The 18,868-nt window shown below is 38.3% G+C and overlaps 1 protein-coding gene across 3 annotated transcripts in view; it reads left to right on the top strand.

Moving 5' to 3' along the window:
* Positions 1-7,083: 7,083 nt before the first annotated feature.
* The window catches only part of PDE1A (phosphodiesterase 1A), a 157,562-nt gene continuing 145,777 nt past the window's right edge, over positions 7,084-18,868 (top strand). For 2 of the 3 annotated variants that reach the window (XM_064515040.1, XM_064515042.1), the window contains exon 1: positions 7,084-7,553. In XM_064515040.1, coding sequence (XP_064371110.1) covers positions 7,450-7,553 — 104 coding nt within the window. In that variant the 5' untranslated portion in view covers positions 7,084-7,449. The remainder of the gene's footprint in view (positions 7,554-18,868) is intronic. The other variant, XM_064515043.1, reaches the window with a different exon arrangement.

The following is an 18,868-nucleotide window of genomic DNA, read 5'->3' as shown; positions in this document are numbered from 1 at the left end:
GTTTTTTTATAGTGCAGGATTACTTCCCTGAAGAATTTTAATTCTGTTTTGTTACTCCCTAACACTTATCATATAAATTCAAAATAGTTATCAATGATGCTGTAAAGCCAAAATACATATTCTCCTGTAAGCTATTCATTTGTTTTGTTGATTCTTACCCTCTGCCTTCCTTGCTATTTTTCCAGCCAGTCAGTGCGTACATAATGCTCTTTTGTTGTGTTTTCTCTACAGGTAAAATAGATGTGGGGTGGGATTGGGGCTTTTTTCTGTCATTGGTCAGAAAGGTCCCAAATGAAAGTAGACAACCCAGAGTAAAATGCTTTTAGTTACAAATGCTTGCCTTTCTCTAGAGTACGTAAAGGAGGAAAGGAGGCAGTAGAGTATGCAGTATTTACCTGCTTATTATTTGAGGATGAAAACATTTTCTGATAACCTAAAACTCAAATCCTCTAGCTAGGGTTTAGATAATCAGGGTTTAGACTTTTGTACACACCTTCTGGATTTTTCTGATTTTTCCAAGTGCACATTACAAACAATTCTTGTGGGACAGATACAAGCATCCAGAGCTGTGAGAAGATGGGCTTGAAAAACTCCTCCTTTTTGTTTTGTGTTTTCTTCTGATTTTTGGAACACAAAACATTATTATACATTTAAACAGCATACAGTAGTTGTGGAAGGGCAGAATTTGATGATAAGGTCTCTATCATACCTGAAGTTTTATGCAAAAAGTACCATGTAACATTTGACTCTGCTGGCATTCAGTGCTATTTAGCTGATCCCAAAAGTTGCCCAGCGTCCCCCCAAAATTCTGATGATATTTCCAAATTTTCAGGAGAGCATAACATGTGATCTCCAGTAAAAATCTCAAATGCTAGCCTTCTTGGACCAGATCCATATGTTATTCACTTCTTTAAAGGTCTTTAGTGATTTAATTCCATTATTTGCAATGCAATACAGATGAAAATAGCTCCATAAGGGTAAGAAGTGTATTTCAGTCTCTTGTGCTAAAATATTCCTTAATGCTTTGAGGTGAACAGAAGACATGTTTTCCTCTCAAAAGTAAGAGTAGCTACTACAACAATTTGTAATTCCTTTTATGAAAAAGCCCTCCATCTAAGTAAATAAATAAAAACAATCCACAAAAATATCTTTGAATTTGGTATCAAGGTAAGCTGACAACAAATATATTGGGCAATCTTGCCCCCAGCTTGCCCTATTCACCTGCTTACTCTTGTCTGTTGCCACTTCCCCTCTGTTATTTCATATTACTACTTTGATTATCGGTGTGAAAGCAGAAATATAATGGCCTCTGCTGCATTCTTTTATGTATTGTATGTGTTTTCTGATTTCCCTGTATATCCTTTTCATTTAAACAAGACTTACTTGTGTTTGAGTCTCCTTGAAGTCTGAAACATTGGTGAATAGCCTTGCTGTGCTGGATTATCGTTTTCTTCTGTTCTAAGATGCAGTGTATTCATTGCAGCTAGATCTGAGAGTTTGTACTGTGAGAGACAACAGAAATTTTGGAAGTGGAATGGGATTTCGTATTATATGAGAATGAATTGGTGTAAATACACTGAACGTTATTAACGAAGGTTTTATTCTAATTTTTTGTTAAGATCATTTTGGCAGCGTGATGGTACTTAATATGAAAGTACCACTTTGTGGCTCTTTAAAACTACCAGAGCAGGATGTACAGGCTTTAGAGTAAATTAAATTAATCCTTTAGTGTACCTGGAAAATACATTTATCACAGAATAGTTACAGAAAACTTTTATTAGACTAAGACCTGATTTAATTCTATTGTTAGCATACTGTGACACGAATTGCTGCATGGATGGATGGAAAATAGGTGACCTGCTTATAGTCTTTTAATATATTTATCAGTTTCCTCTCCTGACATATCAATAGGCAGATTATCACTCACTAATTTTAGGGCACAAAAAGCATGCTAAATGTATTAAACAATTTAATAACACTCATCATGGGAATAATCATCCGTATCTTTGTGAGTATTTGCAGGAAGAGAATTCAAATCTGGAAAATGTGCAGAACATACATGATGAAAAGGAACGCAGTTACAGGAAAATACAGTAGAGTTTTAACAAACCAGTGACCTTACTCATACTTTGGGATATGTAAACAGCATCAGACAAAACGTGGTCTCACAGTCTTGTATTCTGGCAAGAGAGAGGTTGTCCTTTTTTTTGGAAAATGCCTAGAGTTATGTGTGTACAGCTGGAAACCAAAACAGCAATTGTGAGGAATTTCAGGACTTCTTTTTCCTAATAAGTATTTTGTGTTTATATCAATCTCTAGAGTTTCGTTCTGTGGTTTATGTACGTATAAATGAAAAGGTGGTAAGGGGGGAAGACAAATCATGGCTTTATCAAAGGGAGCTCCACTTTAGAGCATAATGTACAAGTGAATTCAGCTTCAGCTGCTTTATCTTGTTGCAGAGGAGGGACATTAAGGACTAGGAAGGAAATCTTGGGAGAATATAGTGTGCTAATATATGTTTCTGCATGCTTGTTCCCTTTCCCTTTCCCCTTCCACTTCCCTTTCACTTTTGATGTGAAAATTGCAAAGCATTTTTTCTGAATTTAGATAACTGGGAGACTGAGACAGTGTAAAGTCCACTGACATTGGTTAGCCTTTCAAACGAGGCCGTACTTGTCCACAGTCACAGTCGTACCCGGGGCCAATAACTGGAAATGAAAACTGGGAAAACGGAGACAAGGAGCAGCAACAGGAACAGATTTCAAGGAGCTGGTCAATTCTATGTCACATGAAGTCTTTAAAAAATAGTAGATTCTGATATGCTTTATTTCAAGAGAAGTTTCAGGGCTTGCTGAAGGCAATTGTCTTAAAAGCAGTTGTCCTATGCAAGTGATCATACTCAGTATTCACAATGCTAACTGGTGACTTGAAAAAGTTACAAACACCTTTGGTCTTTAAGAAGTTTTAAGTAGAAAGCAGAGTACTAAATTTGTACTTTTTGCAGCTTTGCAAATAAGCAATAGTTCGATAATATGTATAGGTCAATAATACATATATGGTCACAACATCTAAGAATTATACCTGTAGCAGAAAGCATTCCTGTAGTACAAAAAAAACGCTGGTTGATAACAAAAGTGTACAATTTGTTTTCCAGGGAAGTGGTGGGTATTCGGTGGGATAGTTCTAATTCACAATGTTAAGCAGTAAAACCTGCGTTTTCTGCTACAGGGCCTGACTGTCATGGTGCTGAACTCTGTGTCCCACCCAGCAAATAAATGCAGCACCTTGCCTGCTAAACTAGGTATGTGTTAGCCCTTTGCTAGACTGGGGCCAGGACATTCGGCATACATACCTAATACGTGCTGCAACTAGTTACAAGAAATCTATCTGTTTGTTTTTGTTTTTCTCTGGTGTTTTCAAATTTCTTAGTTGGTTCATGGCTCTGCTGCAGTTGCACCACAGGGAAGTTCGTGTTGTCAGGTTTGGAAGGATGAGTATTAGTATGAGAAATCACCCTGCAGGCCTCGTCACTTCCTTTTTCTGCGTTAGTTTTGAGTTATATGTTTTAAAGATAATTTCAAACAAAGCAGCATATTTAATTTCCCTTTGGGAGCAAAGGATTTATTTAAAATAAAGCTCTAATTCTCCTCATCGTAAGCTGCACTGGCCCCTCTTCCTGTTTCCCCAGCTGATCTGTTACTGCTCTAGCTGCAGGACTTTCCTGGTTTTAAGCTAGGAAGATATTTCCCTTGCAACTGTGTGATTTTGGCATAACTATAAACTTCTCCTATTATTCAATACTGAAAAGCTAGCCTTTTTTACTATTGAGTAGACTTTAAAATGAGTTTACTTCTTTGCATATAACATTGATAGTTATTCTTACTGAAGGGAAGCATTTTTGGTTAACAGGGAAAGGGGCTTAGGACACATTACCGCTGAGTGTAGCTTCGTATCTGAGGATTAAGTGGCATTGGGGCAGTTTGCCTTAATTAAGGGTGAAAAAAATAATTATTCTTTTTTTTAATGTATCTCCATATTGATTCACAGAGCCCTTCCTTTAATGATCATTTTAATCCAGAAATTTTAAGCTTGAACTTTAAGAAAAAGGCTGTGGGCAAAGGACAAAAAAATTATATTTTTATAGGAGGAAAACAGACTCTCATAACAGTGTGCTGGGACCTTAGCACAAATACTGGACTGGCCGGTGCGAAACAGGAAAGCAGAAGACGAACGGGAAGTGGCCGAAGAAAAGCTATTTAATGTAATTTATCATTTCAGCCGTTATCTTTCTGGTTAATGTCAGTTCCTAAAGTGACTGCTTGTTGTTTAGTACCCTGGATCGTCATTAGGCCAGTTTGTACCGCAGGGACGCAGATGTGTTTCTGCGCAAGTCAGGTCAGCCCTAATTCCTGCCCTGATCCCCTGCACGTTACACTGGGGCCGCAATTAATGGTTGTCCTGTACTGCAGCCGCAAATTGCCGTTGCTTCTGCCCGTGTCAGTTCTTGCTGGCAGGGTGGTGTGGGCCCTGCTTGCATCGCTCGCCTCCGCGCCTGCCCTCCTCGGAGCGGGACGAGGGGCGCGGAGAAGATGCTGCTTTCTTCTCTGTGTGTTATTCACAGAGGCTAAGGCAAGAGAAGGCTCCTCCTTTTCTCCACATCTCCGTGAGGATTTCATTGCCTGCTGTCCCAAGATAGCACCAAAACTAAAAGCTGTATTTCCATTTTTATGGTTTGTTTCTCTCTCCATGGGACATACACCACACTTGCTCTGGCTACCTGCTGTCTTAGCTAATGCCTTATCTATCTGTTTTCATGTGTTTCCCGCTGTTTCTCTCACATCCGAAGACACAGTTTTGTCACTCAGTGTCATCTCTGGTGGTTTGCTATAAAGGTCCTCAGGAAAAACCTTTGGGGAGGCTTTTGCAGAAGCCGGGTAGGTGCTCTGGGGGAGGAACCAGGAACACTTTGTACTTTTTCCTTCAGGGAGTTTTGGTGAAATTTGCAGGTGTATCTCCACTCACAGTGATATTGTTTTGGCTGTTATTCCTTACTCTGTTACTGAAGGATATTAACTTCTGGTAATACTTCTCTCCAGTAAACCAAAGCAATGTATTTTCACCTACTTATTTGTGGGGGAGAGAGAACAGCTTACACGCGCCACTATTTTTTCCTTGTAGAATTGGACAAGAGCAGGGAAATATGAGAAAAAATAGGCCCTTAAAAATTCCCCTGTCCCTGGAGGTTTATGTAGTTTTATATAAATACTTTTTTTGTTTTTGTTTTGGTTTGGTTTGGTTTTGGTTTTTTTGCATTGCTTCAGATGTCTGGTAGTTAAAAGGCAGGAAAGAAACCAGATTAGCGTGTGAGATTCTCATTAGTTATTCCATGGAAGGATATTTATACCATTTCTTACAAACTTTAGCAGGACTCCATGTGTAACAGTAGTGGGAAGTTTGGAAGTTCCTAAGCGGTTCCTCAGTGAAGTTTGAAAGATACTACTGTCTTCTTTAACTGGAGAAATGTTTTGCAGTTTCTGAGAAAACTGTTTGTATCTCTTCACTGTTGTCTTATGATGCTCTTTGAAGATTATAAAAGATGTGGCTCATCCAGTGACTGTTTTTCAAATATCGCTAGTGAAATGCACAGGACTTATTCTTAAATGTCTGAGTCAGGAAAAGTTCTGTGAAATTCAGTGAAATAACACCCGTTTAGAATTGTGTATGTGTTAAAATCATAGAAGTAAATGAAATGTACCATTTAATTATCTGATTGAAATCAGTGGATAAAAGGCACGTCTAATGCAGGTTTGTAACTCCCATAGGAGATATTTTAAGTCTGTAACATATACGGAAAAGTATCCTAGCAGAAGAAAATTGATTAGAAAATTCTGAGGAGCGTTAGGATTATTTCAGAGCAGTGAATCTCTTTTTATTTTTCTGAATGAGCCTGAGCACCTGGTGATATTGCCCATTTCTGCCACTTGCATCAGAGGGGGACCTCTCATCATCTCACATCTTTATAAAATTTAACACGGATAAAGCTGTCAAATTAAAGTTGTACTGACATATGCATCGCATGCCCTTAAGCTCCTTCCAGTCAGGATCCAAGGAGACTCTTTCTCACCATTCCATCACGGACCTAAAGCCCCCTTTCTTGGCTGGCAGTGACAGCAGTAGCTGGCAAGGTTTAGGCATATTTACTCCTATTTGGCACACCTCTCTTGCCTGGCTTCTTGTACAGCTCTTACTCTGATTGAGACAAACATGATCACTAAGATAAGTCTGTGGTATGCTTGATTATTTGGCTGCTGCTTCAGAAATGAAGATTGCTACTGACTCACAAATGAAGACAGGTGCTCTTGAAAGTACAGGAGGACCTCTGCAAACCCAAGCTGATGACTGAGCAAGCAGTGAAATCCTCTCCATTGCCCTCTCCAAAAAGCAGCCTTGACTGTGCAGCTAGGTGGGTGCTTAGGTCTGTGCTTGAAAGACAGAGCTGACAATCTGCGCACAGCTGGCATGCCACTTAGTCCTCAGCCCTTTTACCGTTTGCGTGCACGTAATTGTGCTGCTGGCAGACACAAGCAGTTCAGCATCAGATTTTGACACACGCATGCTGTTGTCCCAAAGGATTCGCTGAGCAGGCTGTCTTGCAGCTGCTGCATTTTCCACCAGTTAAATTGACAGTTACCTACTGTGTGGAGTTGCTAGGAGAAGGTGAATAGTCATCATTACAGCATATTCCTCCAATAACAACCTGTAGAGCCCTCTGATTCCCCTTCTGCAGGGATTTATACATGACTTCAGTACTGACTTAGCATTTGTTCAGTCATATTTTTACTGAGAGGCTGGTCGATATTTATTCATTAAGAATCAATTCAGGATCAGCTAAAGAGATGAAAGCTGTGGCATTTAAACATGCACTCTTTTTGTAGGGTGATGTGGCTGATACTGGCTTCTACCATCTGCTTTCCGATTGCAGCCTGTTTCTCCAACCTGCACAGCAGAAACCAGCCTTTCTTTCCTTCTGGATTGTTAAAGCCACTCACACTTATCCTGCATAGCAATGAATTGTAGTCCATTTTAAGGAATCTTTTGTGCTTTTGTGCAAATTCCTACGCCAGACAAAGCGCCTGAGAAAGGAGCTTCAGCAGTCAGTCAGTTCGTAGTGTAGTAGCAGGCTCACGTGTGGATTAGACTCGTGAGGTCAGAGGAGCTATCTGTACTGCTCTGTGCTTGTGTGTGTGTGAGGGAAGAGTGGATTTGTCTGTTAAAGTGAATAGCAGTTCAGGCAGAGCCTTCCCTCAGCTGTTGTGATTCTGATGTGTTCTGATCCGCGAGCTGCTGCTGTGCAACATGCGAGGATCTTCTGACAGCTGTAGTGGACTGAGGAATGCTTTTGCTTGCTGCTGAGCCTGACTGTAACTGTATCGCTGTAGGACAACAACCATGGGGGCTCGAGCTACCGACACGACTCGGGAACTGGAAAGCACCTCTATAAAGTATCAGATAGGAGGACATGCAGAGAAAATGTGGCAACGGCTCAAAGGAATGTGAGTAGATTCTCTCCTTGGCTTTTTTTCTTTTGCTTGGGAAAGATCATTTTCATCTGCTTGTTAAAATAACTAATTAGCAAATGAGAGACTTATTTCTAAGCAGTGATTAGTATTTGCTATCACAATACAACTATATCTCTGTGATATATGATGGTACTTATACAGTAACTGACATTCATCTAAGGTTCATTCACCCCATTTAAAAGACACAGGGGTAGTGAGAACTGTTTTCCAAATTCAGATGCAGGTAAGTCCGTTCAGGTTAAAACTCTCTTAGCTCTGATATGATTTTGTAAATGTTATCTTCAGAATCAGGATCTCTGGATCATTCCTGTCAGTATATGTAGGTAAGTGTATTATTGCAGTTCCAGAGAAGATATCAGTACTTTCCCTCTTGAGAGTGCAGGTGAAGAAGTCTATGTTAAAAGATGCTTAGCTAGCAAAAGGATGCTATGTCTCTGTTTTTTGTAAACTATTTTGATACATAACAATACTAAAAATTGATGAAGGGACCATTTGAAGGGGCCATCATTATGCACCTGCTGTGTGTAATTCACTCCATTCAAATGAAATTTTCAATATGGACTTTTGGTGTAGGTGTAACTAAATATCTGCAACTTGTCAGAGATAAAATGAGCGTGTTCTAAACCCCTCAAACTTCAGTGTCTCCTTTCAATTATTTGGCTTGTTTTTTGCTCTGAAAGGTGATGTCAGGATGTTACAAATGAATAAACACACATTACGTTTGCTGCTTTGGAAGCAAGGGAATGGCATAATTATTTCAGCTGGAGAGTATTGAAATACTGAGTTTCAAAAGGTATGACATAAATGCTACATTGTGCATCTGCCGTCAAAGGAGAATGTTTGATTGAAATCTATGGGTAACCCAGAGCACTTAGAGGATTAGGTGCATTGGCTATGGCAACATCTGCTTCCCCTAGGCTTTGGATAGAAATTCAAGAAGGCTGTGGGAAAGGAGGACTCCGCCCGCTGCTTTCTTTCGGGGGAAAGTTGGTTTGCTTCACTGAAAAGTCACTTTTAAGTTGCGGTCAGGGGTTTATAAGAGCACCTCTGTGATTTGCCTTTCAATGCTTGGTCTGAATCCTATCATCAGTCTATTTAAGATTATGCACTTTGGGAACCATGTTGCCCGTGGAAACCTCAAAGTGTTCCCAATGGAGCAAATATTTTCATCATTTCCTGATGCCACACATTTTGCCGCTTGAGTTTGCGCAACCAGAGACGTCCACAAGTTTGTGCTGACTTCCGTTAGTGTAGGGTCTAAGCTGCTGCTTTTGTTTATTTTATAAATTCTCTATTACTGCTAGCCTCTTAGGTTGAAATGTTTTTCTTTTAGGCTGCCTCTGACTATTGAGTAGAATTGTTTCATTATACAAACTAATGAAAATAACTAAACAATAATGAAACTGAGTGCAACAGCTCCAAGAAATAAGGTTCACACCTTTAGGAGTAGATAAGGCAGAGCTGGAGCTGGAGTTTGTGGTTTATTAAAATCAAATGGAGCTGAAATGTTTGAAAACTGTAGACTCTTGTCTTTCGCAAGTTGGTGCCATGACAGTTGTGACTGCAGGACAGGGTAGGGCTACTTAACAGAAACAGGCTATATTATTAGGTAAGTAAGTGCTGAGCTGACTCTTTCTCAGTCTTTCCAATGATTCACTCAGTAGTTAATATGAAATCAAATAAAATAACTGACTAGTCAATATTCTGAATTTTGTATGGGGAAAGTTTAAAATTTTTTCAGAGCAGAGGTTATACTCGATTTGTAGTGTAAGCATCAAGTCATCAAGGAAAAGAATTCATTCTGCTGATGGGGAGGTATGAAAGTAGAAATATGTATATGGTAATATGTGCTAAGGGAGAGGGACAGATAAGTAGGACTGTCACAGATAATTTCATTTGAGGAAGGATTCTTTTATAAATTGTCAGTCAGGAGAACTTGTTCATCTTGGGGAAGCAAACTGTTCAGAAAACTGAGCATGTGTAAAGCCAAATTACACCTTTATGGTAATATATCTACATCATACTCAAGACGTGAACTGTAGAGCTGAATCTGTTCTTGCTTGTAGACTCCACAGGCCTACATAATCTTCACTAATGTATACATGTGATTTCAACAAGATTTTACTGTGTTTTGCCAAGTGAGAGTACTGACGTCTACTTACAAGCTGATCATTACTTCTGAAAGAGCATTGGATTTCTTTTAGATTACTCTCTGAATAGTATTTAAAACTGCACATTAGTTTCTTACTTAAAATGAGTTTTTTATTTTCTGGTAGCATTTCAACTTTTAGCATACTAGATGTTTAATTACATATTTGTCTGCAGAATTCCATATACGTTTAACCTCAAATGACTTTTTTTTTGCTTTGTCTTGTTTTGCTTTGTTTTGTTCTGTAAATGGATGATATTATATATGATAATTAAGTTGAATATTCTTAAGGATAAATGAGAAATCACCATTTGAATGCCGAGAAAAAGCTGGGCATTGTAAATGCACTTGGATGAAAGAGCGTTTCTACAGAGTTTCCGCTCTATAAGCTTGCATAACCTTTGTTGTCTTAATGCTCTCCTAATAGCTGTATGAAAGCTTGGTTGTTTTGAATAACACCAAAATCATACTCAATTTTCACTCAGTCCCTGTGGCCTTGTAATCAAGGTCTGCCTTCTGTATAGTAACCTCAAATCCAAGTCCATTATCTTTAGATTGAAACTGCAGCAATGCTATGAACAAGGAGATTCTCTAGCAAATAAGAAGAGATTAATTTGAAATGAATAACTTGATTCTTGGATTATTACTGAATTTATTGACACCTGCAGATAAAAACACAAGCTTACTGAAGCAGGACTTGAGAAATGGGTTGTGTACATTTTTGTCTTGACATGAGTTTCTGTTCTTTGAATTAAGACTGTGAGCTCCTGCTGTGTTTGTAATTCAGGGAGAAGACAAAAACAAACAATCAGTGACAGCAAAATAACTCCTATAGTAGTGTATTCTCTATAATTCTTTGTTATGCAGAAGAGTAAAGGCAAAAGCCACTCAAGCTACTGCTAGAATTGACGTGGCCTGAGTGAATGGGAGTGCCGTACAAGGTCTGCTTGAAAAGGACTCTCGTCACTCATCCTGGGCAGGTGGCTCCTCCTGAGACCATTTAATGCCACTGACTGCCCTTATCCTCCCCTAGCTTTTCATTCGCTTTCAGGATCTTACTGTAGACAGCTGCAGACTAAGTCTCCAGCTAAAATGTGTTTCAGTATCAACAGGCCTGGAAGATTTGCTGCCTAAGACAGTTTCTTTTCAGATGCTGATGGGGAGTGGTAGTAACCTCTGAGACAGAAACTTCTTTAAAACACTTTGATTCAGAACCTGGAGAACCAGATTTAGAGCAGAGCTCTGTATGCTCACTGGCCTGACAGTGTTTGGTATTGCCCTTAATCTTCAGATGGGTTTGACTTAACCCTGTATTCCTCATCATTATGTGAAATGGTGTGTACTCTGTCTGGAGTATACCGTGGCTGTCTGCGGTTTTGCTGAATGTCACCCACACAACAGGCTGGCTCCTACCTTACCTTTTTTTGCAAGTAAGCATCTTCTTTGCAAGTAACTTTTTATCTCTACCGCTGCTGAATCTAGGCTAAGGAGTGAGTTCCATATCTGAGCTGTGAATTTATTAGTGACAAAATAACTTGCTTTTCATAGATAAGTATATTTGTTGTCTTTATTGATTAAGCTAGAATTGTCTCTAAGAGGCTAAAAAATCTCTGAGTGGAAAAAAGTTAAATCCAAACTCCCCAGATCTGGGGGGATTTCAGTTCACATGCAGTTAAAATAGACTACTTTATATAATTGTTACTGATTTAAAAAGAGAATGTGTATCATTTTCATCACTGCCCCAAAATTAATTTGTGCTAACTTGAGTGACAAAAGTGATTTGAGGAAAAACACAGGCTTCTTTCCTTACCTTCTTCCCTTCCTTTTCCTGCTCCCCCAAAATACTAGATCCCCAGTTCTGCAGCCTTTCTGCTGGAGGAGGGATCTAAAACTATTTTAGACACTAAAAGAGACTGACTGGCCTAGAGCCAGTCTATTGATCCTGCAACGCTGCAGTGAAAAAATGTCAATTACTGCATGTGTGCAAGTTTCATAGAGGCAAAAGGGTCCCTAGTCACTGATTTGGGAAAACACAAGCAGACTTCCCAGTGTTGATATTAGCATCAATTGCAGAGATACTTTTCCATTTAGACTTGACAGGAACTGTCAAGGAAGGTAGAGAAATGCATTCCTCCACCTTGATGAGTTATCAGAAGAGAGAATGCTTTTAAAGGCGTTAAATGCAGTCACAGATTAGCAGACTGTAAGGTCTAAAAAGCACCAGGATGGATAAAACTAGTTGGGGAACCTTACCCGGACATCCTTCACCAGATCCAAAAATACTGGTGGAAAAAATGTACAACAGTTTCCAGGACCATGTACAACAAAGAGGTCTTTCCTTGCTTTTTCTAAGTTCCTTGTTCACACTATATTTTATACTGTATTTGGTGTTGATGTTTGTTTATTGTCCTTTTCTGTATATTCAACTTGCCTGATTGATGGAAGTTCAGAAAAAATCAATTGAAGAAATGGCTGTCATTATCAGAACATAACCTTTTGTGATATAAAGGTTTATAAATTTGTAAGTACCAAACAATCAAAGAGAGGAGAAAAGATAGAGTTAGAGATGGATAACTGTGATAAAAAGTAGTGAGACAGAAATTGTCACTTCCTGGCAACTACATCAGGAACAGTTCAAGTTGCTTTTTCTTGCTATGATGCCTATTTTTAAGTTTTCTTAATGTGAAAAGTTTTCTTGAAGGAAAATTATAAGCTTTTAAAGAAATTCATGTGAGAGCTAAGTTTGAAATGAATTTAAGTAAAGTTAAGGCTGTTATTTGTGAAGTATAGTTCCAGAAATTCTCTGAACAGAAAACTGAAGAATAATAAAATGATTTACCTGTTGATTGATATATGTCCCATTAGTGCTATCATTACACTAAGAAATGTTCCATTATAAATTGTGAGCTACTTCTTGTATTTCTGAAATCTAAAATCTGTTTCTGTGGCCAGGTAGTCAAGGTAGACAATCTATACCGATAATTTTGTAATCTAAATATCTGTATCTAGTTGAAATGTTTAATATGATAAATGTCATAATTTTCAGTGACTATAGAAATTTTAGCCATACAATTTTAGATACTTAACCTAGCATTAGCAATTTAGAGGACTCTCTGATCCAATCATATTAGAATAATAATATTATTTTGCTGTTAGTAAGATATTTCACCTATTGTTATGTACAAGAGGCATAGAATTATTTTTCAAGTTCATACTTAGTGTTTCTGCAATTCCTGGCATGTATGGCATGATGGTGATTTTGATGAATCAGGGCAAACGGTAATCCTGCAGTTTTCAGTGGGTAGGTGAATTGCTGTGTGTGTAGAAAGCTCTACTGGAAGCGACTGCAAAGTGAAGGAGTGGTGCACAAGTCATAATTTGCCTCTATACCCCTAAGAACAGCAAGCATGTGTCTGTACAGGTTTTACAGTCTCTATATAATATAATATTGAAGTCCACCAACTCTGGGCCATCAAATATACACACGCATACACCCCTCACATATGCTTCCAATTAAAGTTAAATATTTTGACTCAGAACACTGCAAAGAAAATTAAAAATAATATTTTATAAGGCAGACTACTGAACTGCAATTAAATGGACTCTCAAATATCTGTCCTCTGTATTTCTGTTTAATTTAGAGTTTTGCCTGTACATATGTGCCATCAAACACTTCTGAAGTTTCCTAAAAGGTGCTTTCTTTGACTGCCTAACTCGTATCTTTTCAATTCAGATCTCTGGCTAGGAAGAGATTGCATATAATCCACTGCACAAATAATTACTTTCCTCCTATTTCAACGCCCTGCCAGCGATCCCTGGTGTGCCCTGCAGACAGACCAACCAATTACTATAAGCATTCATTCCGAAACCTTATTCCCCAATTTCGTCGACACACGGTGAAGCCTCCCACAACGTGGCTGCCCGTTTCCCAAAGCCCTTGCTCGAGACCTCGAGTTCTCGCTGCCCTCCCATGTACAGCTCCCAGCTTTTGCTGTACCTCCACAAAAGGTCCTACGAGATGACGTCAAAATACCTGGATAAGCAAAAGCCTTTTGTCTCACTAATGCACTATGGCAGATCACTTTACTCGTTCTCTGGTGACAGCAGATGTTTGGGAGGTTTTGTTTTTTGCTTTTCCTTTCCTGCCTTCCCATACCATTTCACTAAGTATTTCAAGTCACCAGGGCAATTTACGGACCTTGTTGAATAAGGCCTTATAGAAAAGACCTACAGTGGGAGTCAGAACTGAATATAAACTCACTCCTTTAATTTTACTAAGGAGATGAAGAAAACTGAGCAACTGTGGCTAAAATAAGAGAGAAAATTGCGCTCTGCTGTGGTTAAGGGAAGCTGAACAGAACTTGATTACAAAGTGACAACAAAGTGAATCAGGTTTCACGCTGGGTAAAGCTTAGCAGTTAGTCAAGCGGTGTTGCAATCTAAACAAGCAGCCCTTCTCCCAACCTCTCTTTTCTTTCCGAAAACTGCATAGACAAATTTATAAAGAACTACTAAGGGCATTCAATATCCCTTAAAGACTGCAGCAGATTGCAGAGTAGGATGTGGCTCAAACCAAAGGCCCATGTTCTTTGAGTACATGTATTCAAGGAATAGTGGATTTAAAGCAGTATGGGACTTAGGCCTAAAAGTGTGCTTGATCATGACTGTGGGCCAGCAGGTGAAATTTTGTATGTGTAAGTCAAGGACTGTTACATAACTTGTTGCGTTTGTTCCTGTGGATTCTGCTAGAAAAGTGGTTTCTGTACTGGTTCTTTGTGAACTGCAGGAGTTTGTTGGCTACAGGGTCCGCAAAAAGATGAGCTTTTTCAGCAGCTGTGATGGTTTATGTTGTTCCCCGTGATTCATTCTTGCCTCCCAACTCTCGTTGTTGCCGCTGTGCTATGTTTCTTAGCTATTCTAGTATGACTCGCTGTAAGGCCATGCAGGGAATTCTTCTGAACTAAAAATAACCCAGTAATATCTTTTTTTTACCGCTGCTGATGACTTTTAACTTGAATCATGTCCACTTAACTTCCTGGATTTGATTTCTTCTGCATTTTGACGCAGTTGCATCCTTACAATGGAATAAGTAGTCCAGGCGTGGGAATATCTGATTTTAAAGAGAAAGGAGGCAGTCCTGCCTGAGCTGATGCAGTTCTCCAGCAAAACAATCATAGTCTTAAATCACTCATAATTTAAGTCTAGGGTTTTGTGATACAGTAAATCCTACCCTAGGATACCTAGTACTAGGTCAAAAACATGACAGAAAGTGTGGATCCAGAAAGAACTTGTGCTGGTTGGAATTTGTTCCAGTATTTTTGAAAGGTTAACATTGCAGTAGCAGATTTTATGAAGATCAAGTATTGTCCATCCAGCTCACTCTAGCTTTGTGATGCATCAGATAACATCTTTTCTCCTGTAGTCAAAAAAAAAAAAAAAAAAAAAAAAAGCTGGCCTAAAAGAAGTCCAGTATAAACATCTATGTTGTGTACTTTGGCTAATTCAGCACAATAGTAATCACATATTTGTACCTCAACTGGATCAGTTAAATACTGCTGGGTAATCTATAACTAAGTCAAGAACTGTGACCTAAAATTCCCGAGGCTTATTGTTTGCCTTTGCTGCCTAAAGTTCCCTGCCTCCACTGGCAATGTTTTAGCTGTCTGCAAACTGAAAAAAAGATGAAAACTGCTACACCAGAATTTTGATTCTTCTTGACCAGAAGCTCCCAGAATGAATGCTTATTAGCTGAGAGAGCATTGCTTACGGTCTGCACAAGGAAGCTGGAGAGTCATGAGGCTTAGTATAACAGAAGTTATAAGTAGTATTGCACAGAAGTAACTGAAGTATTGCAGAGAGCTGAGTCAGTGCCATAAAGCGATGAAAATAAAAGTATTCCACAATGTAACTGCATAAACAATAATGCTGTTCCTCAAAAGACTTGAAAACTTTTAGGAATCAACAAGCGTCAAGAAATACATGAGAAAAGGCAACTGACTTATCTGCAGGACTGCAAATACTGTAAAGCTTATGGTAGTTCAAGCTAAAGATAATTAGAGAAGGACAAAAGTGGGTTTTTTGGGTGCTTATTGTTTGACTAATAAATACTTGTTCCTTGTCAAAGAAAAAGAAAACAATTTTCCTGAAGATTGTGGATGGAATTATAAATTCTATAAAATCTAATTTTACATCTACCTACAAAAATGGAAGTGACAGATGTGACACAGAAGTGGGCCAGTGAGCTTCTCTATTTGACAATTTAGGCAAATATATCTGATTTTAGGCCTTCCAGAGATGCCAGTATACCTTTAAATATCTGCTGGAGAATAAAAAATGTGGGAGAGAAAAATATATTAAAGCTTTGTTTTTTTTCAGAACTATTGGTTCTTAAAACTAAAAAAAGCCAACAAACTGGAAAGAAGTTTAGGAAAAAAGGAAGGAAATGTGCTTTTGCTCAAGTCTTCCTCACTGATCTTATGTTTACTGCATGATGGCATAAATGTTTGTAATCATGGCAATGTTTGTAATCATGGCAATTCAGTATTTTTGCCTGGTTTTGTTGCTATTTGTTTAAGGGGTCTTTCAGCCTTGGGGGGATTTATGATGTCTAGTAAGACCTGTTGAATTACAGCAGTAGCAACTTTCCAAGCATAATGCACGTATTTTTTGATGCAGCGTTATTTGGCAGGGAGAGATCTAAAGGAAGATGTTTGTCTATGCAAGTGCTTATACTCCATTATCTATTGTTTGACACTGGCTGCAATTTATTTGACCTGACCCTTTTGCAGACTTTTGGCGCCCCCAGGAAAACAAGTAGCCTCTATAAATATTATGTCGACATTTAACTGTTGTGAATTTCTCTGCTAAATAGTGTGTTTGGAGACAGTTACATTTGAATGGTTCACTGTTAGTGTAATTTATGCCAGAAAGACACTAAGGAACAGACTACCAGAGAATATTTACTTTCTTTTGTTCGTACAGTACTGGACTATTGTTCTCCCTGTGCAGATTGAAATGAAATAGTATTGTTGTTTGTTTCTGCTGTGTTGTCTGCAGTTGACTTACTGAAGAATCAGTGTCTAACATCAGCCTTACCTGCAGTTATGTGTATTGAAATTTTATTTACTGTTTGTTTTGAATAGTTTCTTTCTTTATTTGTAGTTTGTCTCACCTCTTGGATATTTTAGTAGTCTTCTTTTTCATTTTTATTTAAGGCCTGATGAAGGTTTGATTTTTTTTCTTTTACTTTTTACTGAGAATTGTTATTAATATCACTTATTTCGTAAACCAGATTACTTTCAGTTAGGATAACCGAGAGGCCTGCTTGAGAGAGATGCCAGACACGCTGGGCTGCCATGGATTTCAGCTGGAGCTGAAAATGGTCATCCTTTTGAGGGTCCCTTTTTATCATGAGCATATTATTTTCTGACGCACAAGCAACTGCACTGCAAAAAAACATTACCTCATTTGTATCGATTTCCATTAGGGTGGGCTGGAATACAGAGTTCCCGTTTGGAACAAAATTAAATATATTAAAAACACCTTGAAACAGGCTACAAAAACAAAATCCTCAGAAGAATGAATATTCTGAATTTTCTTTTAAATAATTTGAATCAACATCTCTTTCTCACTTGTTCCATTTCCAAGGCCATAAACTGAGGGGGCAGTAAGCTGGTTGTTTGAAAACTGGTGGTTCTAGCGTCCCTGTACTGCCAAGGAAGACCTGAGAAGCCAGCTCTGAGTGACCCGAGGGACTAGCTACCTATAACCAGGAAAGCTTTGGGATAGAAATAATTTTATGAGCAAAAGTTTTGTAAGCTGTGCACAAAACCTGAAATTTTCCATCAGGGAAAAAGTCTAGTTAGAGCATTATTGATCAGCTCTGAGTTTGTTCTTTTCCGCTTAACGAGAAAGGTGTAGAAGGTCTTAGATTTTATGGGTAATTGGGAATTAGATGACTCTCTCTAACAGGAAACTGTGAAGTATCACAGAAAGTTTTCTCTGATCACATTATGCTCATTATTCAGTAATTTGGAATATGTAAGTCTCAATGGCTACTAAGACATCTTCCCTGACCGTGGCATCAGGTAAAGCTTAGAGAGAAACCAGGTTTAAGGGGTAACCCTATAACAGGCAATGGCAATGAGATGAAGATGTAATGGCCTTTTCCCTGCCATACACTTCTGTGACAAGGAAATTCTTTCTATTTTAGTGTTATACCTCTCTTGAGCAGACATTATTTGTCTTTATTTTAAATAATTGGAACAAAAAGGAGGCTATGAATTAATTTACCTGTGACTATTGTGTGTGTGTGTGTGTGTGTGTGTGTATCTATAGATCTTTAAGAGTGTTTTACAGACAAATACATATTTTTTCTTCAAAGCTTGGCTTGATGACAAGTGCAAGTTAATAATGAGCAGAAACTTGTGTCTTAACCTCCAAATACAGTGTATGTATTTGAGGCTTTTCACAGTGCCATATAATTTCTATTTCCCTGGAAAGTGTTGAGCCCTCCCTTCCTATTGCCACCATGAAGGCTCTGCAAAACTGTATAACTGTTTTTTTTTTTTTTTTCCTTTTTTAATTGACTGGAATAGTACACTTACCTTTGGAAGTAAAACTGGCATAAGTAGATGATAGGAAATATTACTTAAAATGGTAAAAGTATACGTAAAAGGAGTGGAAAAGATTTATGCTCTTCAAAATAAGTTTATTCATCTCTACTAGATGCTTTCTGATTTATGTAAACTTCATAATATTGTCAGAGGTATTGTGTACTTAACTTAAAATGCCATGGATAAAAGCATTGGTTTATTCGGGCCTTTGACTTCGAAGTTCCTTTCTACACAGATTGATTTAATATTGTTTGTTTCTCTGGAAATATTTAAAAATATTTGTCAAATATGTGTCAAAACTAAGCATGTTAATAACATACTTAAATAGATTAGTGATAACTGTCATGGAGCTTTACCTCAGACTGAGAGTATTTAAATCTGTTTTTGGTTGTTCTCTTGAATCATTGTTCAGTTAGCCATTTTTTAACCTCGTATGACCTACACCAAGAAGTGATTTCTTCTTCATTTGATTCCTAGAACATTCCTACTTTTCCAGAGACGTGTAAACATATAAGGTGTAGATG

Source organism: Dromaius novaehollandiae, chromosome 7 (assembly GCF_036370855.1).
Source record: "Dromaius novaehollandiae isolate bDroNov1 chromosome 7, bDroNov1.hap1, whole genome shotgun sequence".
NCBI lineage: Eukaryota > Metazoa > Chordata > Aves > Casuariiformes > Dromaiidae > Dromaius > Dromaius novaehollandiae.
This window is presented reverse-complemented; position numbering and strand designations above follow the sequence as displayed.